The sequence below is a fragment of the Sceloporus occidentalis genome, unplaced genomic scaffold (genome assembly GCF_023333645.1).
Source record: "Sceloporus occidentalis isolate IW3139 unplaced genomic scaffold, rSceOcc1.0.p SCAF_188, whole genome shotgun sequence".
NCBI lineage: Eukaryota > Metazoa > Chordata > Lepidosauria > Squamata > Phrynosomatidae > Sceloporus > Sceloporus occidentalis.
The window spans coordinates 374,716-383,023 of record NW_028317168.1 but is presented as its reverse complement, the minus strand read 5'-3'; the positions used below and the strand labels follow the sequence as shown (position 1 = coordinate 383,023).

General features: G+C 40.6%; 1 protein-coding gene across 1 annotated transcript; it reads left to right on the top strand.

Annotated features, from left to right (window-relative positions):
* Positions 1–377: 377 nt before the first annotated feature.
* Positions 378–6,707, top strand: LOC149278452 (endoplasmic reticulum membrane protein complex subunit 7). Its single transcript, XM_089501936.1, has 5 exons — positions 378–604; positions 1,110–1,229; positions 2,048–2,186; positions 4,558–4,638; positions 6,558–6,707. Exons 1-5 carry the CDS (start codon positions 378–380, stop codon positions 6,705–6,707), a joined length of 717 nt encoding a protein of 238 aa, XP_089358062.1.
* The last annotated feature ends 1,601 nt before the right edge of the window (positions 6,708–8,308 follow it).

The following is an 8,308-nucleotide window of genomic DNA, read 5'->3' as shown; positions in this document are numbered from 1 at the left end:
TTTCCCTCACGCCTAAATAACAGATCCACATAGCTGGGAGAATACACAAATGTAGCAATAGTCATGCAGATTTATGGAATATCTGTTCCCGTTATATAAGTAGAACTGGATTTGTTTTATTTATTATTTTACTTAATATACTGCTTATTTCAATCTATAAACACATGTGGTGTGCAGAATCCCAGTTAGTGTAAACATAAAACCGTTTTCTTTGGTACCGTTCGTGTCTCCTTAAATGAAGGACAGCGTAACGACGGATAACGTTTCAGCTGAAAACGTTACAGACGTCGTCATCTGGCGGAATGGGAGGGGCTGTAATAGATACCGGAAGCGGAAGTGCTAAACGCAAGTCCTCGGCCCTTTTTGCAATGGCAGTGATGCCGGTGTTAGTTGTACTGTGTTCTGCCTGGCGTAGCCAGATTTTACTCGGTCTTGTTACGTTAATTTCGCTTTGCAGTGCAGACACGGAGGTCCTAAGTATTGGGTCAGGTGGGGATAAATTTAAGGTTGAGGGTCGCGCCATTGTGCCGGGTATACGGCTGCAAGATTGGGTGAGTAGTGCCCGAGTCTTGGTGGATGGGGAAGAACACGTCGGCTTCTTAAGGTAAGAGATATAACATCTTTGTGGTTGGAAGCTGGTGGCTTATAATGAATGCGTAACGGTGGCACGTAAATTTACCCGCTCCTTCCCGAACAGTAAAGGTCCGTTTTCATTGTAAGAAAATACCGGTTAGGTGTTATTTTCCTTTATTAAATACTTTCCTATTTACACAGCAGTCTGCCCTATTCATTTACTTGTGTTACAGAAAAGCAACATTAAGCATATAGCGTTCAATTTCGCAATGCATTAATGGCCTTCCTCTATCGCATTACCATTTAAATAATTTGCAGCCTATGTGTGGAGGAGTGGAAATAGGTATTGCATGTGTTTTTATATTTTATTATACATCTTGTTAATTCCTTTTCTTGTATTGTAAGTAAAATATAGTAATAATGTTACTTACTGGATTTGTGATTGGAATAACATTTTAAGTGTTTGTTCCTTTTTAAATAATATCTTAAAATGCATATTTTAGGTCTTAGTAACCATATTTATTTTTTACTTTTAGGACAGATGGCAGTTTTGTGGTTCATGACGTACCATCCGGCTCCTATGTTGTAGAAGTTCTTTCTCCAGCTTACCGCTTTGAGCCAGTCAGAGTGGATATCACTTCCAAAGGCAAGATGAGGTACAGTCTTAATGGCCTATAGTGTTTAGCACTTACATACACACATACATACGTCGATGAAGAAAAAGGTGCCAGTGCTCCAAAGTAAAGGACCACAGTGGACACTAGGTCCCCAATCATCATCTTCTGGGGCTATACTCCCATGGGGGAGATATCAAGCCCCTCCCTCCCTCCCTGACCGAAACCAAAAGAGAGTACCCGCTGACGTCTTCAAGGTGGATGGCAGCCAAAAGGCACAGACACCCCCCCCCCAGAAAACAAGCAGCGTTTTGGGGGACCCAGCTCCACCATATGCACAGAAAAGAAAATGAAACCCCTTAATCATGGGTATTGTAGGTATTAGATTACAAAAAAAATAGTTCTTGAAGATGTATCCCCTATGTCATGGGGTTTTGGTACCGGCAACGTTAAATCCCTCCCGGGCAACTGCCTGTTTTTCCCGCACCGCCCCCCCGCCAAGCTGTTGGGTTTTATTTTTTTGCCATTTGTAAATTTATAATGTTTGCTTTTTTTGACATAAATTTGTGATGATACTTAAGTAATGCTGAGGTTCCAGAGTCCAAGATCACTCAAGCGTCTTAATAATAAAAAAAGTGTTCATGCGACAAAAATGTGCACTTGAATTCATGAATAGTTTAGCTTGGTCTGAAAAATACGGGTCTCCATAGGTAGTGTAAGCTGTATTCATGTTTGTATCTCTATATCATATCTATAAATTATTGCTAAACCTGAATCTTAATGATTGCTGCAACAGATTAGTTTGAATATGTTCCTACTCTTCCAATTTTAATTCTGCAAATTGTTTTTCTTCTCTTAAGGGCAAGATATGTAAACCACATAAAAACCTCAGAAGTAGTCCGCCTGCCTTACCCACTTCAAATGAAATCTTCTGGGCCACCGTCCTATTTCATTAAGAGAGAAACCTGGGGTTGGACTGACTTTCTGATGAACCCAATGGTTAGTGCTTAAACATCCGAAGTGAAATGTGAAATCCCTATTTATCTGTAACGAATGAAACAATTTACGTCACAGGAATACATCCCCTTAACAGTTGACATCTCCGTCATGCCATCGGTTTAAACGAGCTTAGAAAGCTATTAATGATCGCTTTCTTCAGTCAGTGTTGCTGCAATGTCCCGACAAAAAAGGCATTCAGCAACACCCTAAAAAAGTTGGGGCACTGTGTGATTGCTCTCCGGAGAGACCGCATGCGCCCTATTGAATATGGCGGTGCCCGCCTGCAGAAATGAGTTTAGTGAAGCAATCAATGATCACCTTTTAAAGCTCAGCCAATGTTGCTGGAATGCTTCGACATCAAGATATTTAGAAACACACGAAAAATGGCAAGGGATCCTGTGTGATCCCATGCTGCCGCTCACGTTGCCCAGTAAACGGCAGGTTAATTACAGGTACTGCAATCAACCATGTAGGTCATTGGAGCCTAGCCTTTTAAAATCACAGTGGTTAGATGTGCCAAGCGTATAGAGATGTACCCCAAGAGACTTGCAGCTCCAAGGGGGCTCTACAAAGTGTTGACTTTGGGGGGGTGAATAGTTATGAATGCCCAAGCCTTTTTTTATTATTATTTCTTGTTTTACGATAAAAAAATATTTTACATCTTCAAAGTGGTAGGCATGTTGTGTAAATGGTACAAACCACCTAAAATCCTTTTTAATTCCAGGTTGTAGTTCAGTGAAATTGGAAAAATGCCAAGGGGTGTGATTACTTTTGCAAGGCACTATACATGCGTAAAGGGATTTAACAAGCTACATAAGGATGTTTATTTCAAAGGCAGAGTAATGTTAGAACAAGAGGATGTAATCTAAAACTCAATATAAGGGTGTTTTACTCGAATCATAGCGTAGTGATAAGTGGAACAGCCTCCCTGTAAAAGTTACATAGTAAAGGACTGATTAAGGTTTGATTCTTTAAAGTGGGTAAGAGGTTTTCCATAATGCGTAGCTGGTATATTCTGCCTCTGAAATATTGCTCAGAAGCTATAGCTAGGTTTGAGCAATAAATGATTGGAAGTTTTTCAGACAAAACTGAATAAACAGACTCTCAGGGGTAGAATCCAGAAGACAGCCACTTAAAATGCTTAACTTGCACAGAAAAGTCTAACTACACATTATCTTTTATTTATATAGCGCCAACAATTTACGCAGAGCTTAATACAATACATATATTCAAGGGGTATGACAAGACGTGAATTGACAGACTAAGGCAAACCGATACATTAGGTGGAGAGAGCCCTGCTCGCAAGCTTACAATCAAGAGGGAATGGGGTGACAAACATAAGGCACAGAGGGTGAGAGGTAGTGTGTGGGGTATCAGTGACGAGTGAGGTAGTGTGGGGGGTATAAGGCACAGAGAAAGGGTGAGTGGTAGTGTGGTGGTTGTATCAGTGACAAGGAAGTTCTAGCAGTTAATGTGGTGCGGCTTCTCTGAAGATGTGAGTTTTGAGATGTTTCTTGGATGTTGGGAGGGAGGGTGAATGCTGAAGGTTCGATGGAAGTAAGTTCCAGAGATAGGGGGCGGCTCGAGTGATAAGTGAGGAGGAGAACCTTAGCCCATGGGAAGAACGTAAGGATTGAGTAGGAGAGTATTTGCTTGTGAGGTCAGAAATGTATGGAGGGCCTTATATGTTAGTACCAGGATTTTAAATTTAATTCTGAAGGAACACACCGCCACACACTAATTGCCTGGATTTATCATTGGGGAATGACTGCACTAACCCTGTGAAGATGACAAGTTAGAGACACTCCAGACAAGAATGCAGTCTTAATGGATAGCTGAAATGTCTCTTGAAATATACATGGTGTAGGCTAACCCCAGCTTTTCCTACACTACAAAATATGAACCCAAACATTTGATAACATTGAGAAACAATTTAGCACTTGCTCTATTTTAAATGTTAAAAATTTAGAAACTTAATGAGTATAAGTGGGTTTTTTTTTTGTTTTACACGTTTTTTCCCCCCAGTCAGGGCCCTTTACAATTTTGTTCTCTATTTTCTACGGATGATCTGCCACTTCTCAAATCATTGGTAAAGGTGAAATACCTTTTTGGAAAATTTGGAGAATCTTACTGCAACATTAAGACACACTTTATCATGCCCCCAGAAAATTACACATATGTAAGCATTCCCATAGTAAATTTCGTATTTAATTTAGTAATTGTAGAAAGGTCACCGCAAATGCTTTCAGTTTCCTTAGGTTTTTTTTTTGTTTTTGTTTTTTTTTTTTACTGGAACTACCTTGGTTCACACTACTTTTGGCACTATATAAATAAAAATGTCTTTTGATCATTGCATATTTTTTGTCTGCAGGTAATGATGATGGTCCTGCCTTTGCTGATCTTTGTGCTGCTTCCTAAGGTTGTGAACACAAGTGACCCTGAAATGAGAAGGGTAAGTAAAAAATCTTCTGTGGTATTGTTTTTATTACCATGTTTGCTAGATTAAAAAAAACAACAATTATAAAATGACCCCCACCCCCAAAAAAATTTGAATATTTAGAAAAAAAGCCTGAATTTAAGACTACCCTATAGGAAAAGTTTTACTAGTAAATATTAATTCACAGGTAAACTATTTTTTTAATAAAAACAATGATTGAAACATTTCTTGTTTTTTTTGTTTTTTTTTACCTCTTATTTGGCAACCTGACCCCAGGCTTGCCACTCCACCTCCCAGAAATGCCTTATACCCCCTATATGCCACTCTGCCTCCCTGATATGCCACTCTTGCCCCCCCCCCCCCACATTTACCTATGCATCCCCAGACTTGTCCCCCGTGCTTCAGACTCCCTGCTGTCTAGTGGGGCAGCCGGTGGACTTCTGCGCGATGTGCATAGACAACCTCTGCTGCTACCGGGCACTTCTGTCGGGGCTTCTATGTCTGGCACACAGCATAGTCATGTCACGCTGACGCTCTGTCATAGAAACCCTAGCGCAGGGGTGGGCAATTAATTTTCCCATGGGGCCACATGAGAAATTGGAATGGTTTTAGAGGGCCAGACCTCTACAAACTACAAACTCCGAAGCCTTGTCCATTTTGTTAACTTATGTGCTGTTTAATAAAGTTATTCAAGCCTACGTCATTGGTAGAGGTGCTTGAATAAGTAAGGCCTGAATAACTATTAGCACAGCACAGAAGTGAACAAAATGAACAAGGCTTCGGAGTGCATACCGTATTTTTCGCTCTATAAGACGCACCTGCTGATAAGACGCACCTAGATTTTAGAGGAGAAAAAAAAGGAAAAAATATTTTGAGCTAAAAAATGGGCTAAAATATTTATTACAATAACTGAATAAGCTATGAACACAGTAAGACACACGCAGTAAGACACACACAGACGCAGTAAGACACACACAGACACAGTAAGACACACACAGACACAGTAAGACACACACAGACACAGTAAGACACACACAGACACAGTAAGACACACACAGACACAGTGAGACACACACAGACACAGTAAGACACACACAGACACAGTAAGATACACACAGACACAGTAAGACACTCACAGACACAGTGAGACACTCACAGACACAGTGAGACACTCACAGACACAGTGAGACACTCACAGACACAGTGAGACACTCACAGACACAGTGAGACACTCACAGACACAGTGAGACACACACAGACACAGTGAGACACACACAGACACAGTGAGACACACACAGACACAGTGAGATACACACACAGACACAGTGAGATACACACACACACAGTAAGACACACACACACAAACACAGTAAGACACACACACACAGTAAGACCTCCCTCCCTAACCCCCCTTCTCAGTATCTCCCCTCTAACTCCCTAACCCCCCCTTCTCAGTATCTCCCCTCTAACTCCCTAACCCCCCCTTCTCAGGATCTCCCCCCCCCGCCCCGGTCACTTACCTTAAACTCCTGTGTTGGAAGCGTGAGGCGTTTGTCTCGGGTGCCGGCGCTTCACTGCTGATCGCCGGCGTCTGACGTCATATGCCGGCGCCCAGCGTAAAGCGCCGGCACCCGAGACAAACGCTTCCAACACAGGAGTTTAAGGTAAGTGACCGGGGCGGGGGGGGACACCGGACTCATTGGTGAGTCACCAGGACACTCTTTGCGGGCCGGTCCGAGCTATTCAGCGGGCCGGATGTGGCCCGCGGGCCGTGCTTTGCCCAGGTCTGCCCTAGCGGAAGCGCCAGGTAGCAGCGGAAGTTGTCTTTTTTTTATTTTTATTTTTTGCAAATTAAAACATTTAATTAAGTAGCATAGAGGTTTTATTTTTCCACATGTAATTTAGTTAGTTAACTATTTTGTTCTTCCTCTAAGGAAATGGAACAGTCTATGAACATGCTGAACTCAAACCCAGAGCTTCCTGATGTTTCCGAATTTATGACCAGACTTTTCACCTCAAAATCTTCAAGCAAATCCAGCAGTAGTGGGAAAACAGGGAAGAGTGGGATTGGCAAAAGACGGTAGTGCTTGTTGCCCAACATCAGCTCAGACTTAACCCATGAAATTCTGCCACAGCTAACTGCAGGAATTGAGCACAATGTCTGCAGCAGCATGGGATGTTCCTACATACCTTATTGCACTCTATACTTTTAGTTAGGAAATATCTTATTAGGTCCATATCTGGTTAGGCTTCAGGTTTAAGTAACTGCAATGTTTTGTGCATCAAAATTATTAAACTTGAATGCTCTATTGCCTTTGTGGAAAATAAATACTAAAATAAGCTAATTGTTCTTACTTGGATTTATGTACATGAAGTCTCTTGTAAAGTACCTAGTTGTGTATGCTGATTTGTTATCACTAATGCTTGATTTTTGCTTACACACATGGTGGTCTGAATAGTTGTAATAAATGGCAATCTTGGGAAATGGGAAACATGAGGTTAGTGGGGATAGCTTGAAGTCTAAATGTAATTTAGTAAAACATTTGCAAGAATGTATCATATCTATGTGGCCTAGAATGCATAGACTTCCAACGTCCAATTATTTATGTCCCTTTTATCTGAAAAATGGTAATTTGAAATTACGGTTTGTAGAGAGAATCTGCTACAACTCCATGCCTGCTGAAAAGTCCTTTATTGTATTAGTGAATTTGAAAAATATTTGAAACTGAAATATTAGAGCTGTGTGTAAACAATGTTATAAGTCAATTAAAGAAAAAATTATGGAGAGACCTCATGCTTTTTATGTCTGGATTTTACATCTTTCTAAAGGTGTGTTATCACCTGAATGGGGGATGACATTTAATATGTGTAGTGTGTCATTTGTATATAAGAGACTCATACTGCTACAACATGGCAGTGGCCAGTAATATATAAAATTAGTATAAATGTCTGAGACATTTTTTATCTGTTAAATCTTTATACGAAACCAAAATGTTTTCATCCAATGCAAGACCATGCCTACAGGGCAGCAACAAATAAAAAGTTTAACCTCCCTCTTCCTCCCCAGTTTTTGTTCCTGCCCTACTCCAGGTAGGGACCATAGTTTTCTCCTGTGCTGCAATTCCGCTCAGTGCCTCACTGCTCCTCTGGATGAGGAAGTAGGGTTTTTTTGGTAACCCAATGAAGTTTAGGTATTGTCTTGGAATGTGGCAGGTCAAAATACACTAATAAAGGGGGCCCAGTTCTAACAGTAAATTATGGTGTTAAATGATATAAAAAACCTGCAAACCGAAATATAAATACATTGTGAAAATTAACTTTCAAGTAAGAGGTGCTCTAGGGAAAACAACACTTTGTTAGGAGGTTATAGAAGATATAGAAGGGTGTAGAGATCAAACAAACAACCAATGTGCGAAGTGTTGAATGATTAATAACCTGATTTTTTAATTTGCACGATAATCCTTTATAAAGGGTTAATAGTTCATACCATGTAAAAATGACGACAAACATATCATAGTGTATACAGGGGGAGAAAGTGCTTCAATTTTGTGTATTTTATTTCACTCACAAAAGGGGCAGATATGAGGACTCTTCAAAATTGTTCCAAAATCTTGGGACAATGACAACCTTAACCTCAGGAAACGAAAGAAACGCGGATGGTTTGAGTAAGGTGTAAAATATACAT

Bases quoted from the DNA above. Each gene is read 5' to 3' on its own strand.
- LOC149278452 (XM_089501936.1), top strand. From the start codon at position 378: ATGCCGGTGTTAGTTGTACTGTGTTCTGCCTGGCGTAGCCAGATTTTA. The intron at 1,230-2,047 runs GTACAGTCTTAA...TCTTCTCTTAAG, and splicing joins ACTTCCAAAGGCAAGATGAG to GGCAAGATATGTAAACCACA. The intron at 4,639-6,557 runs GTAAGTAAAAAA...TCTTCCTCTAAG, and splicing joins GTGACCCTGAAATGAGAAGG to GAAATGGAACAGTCTATGAA.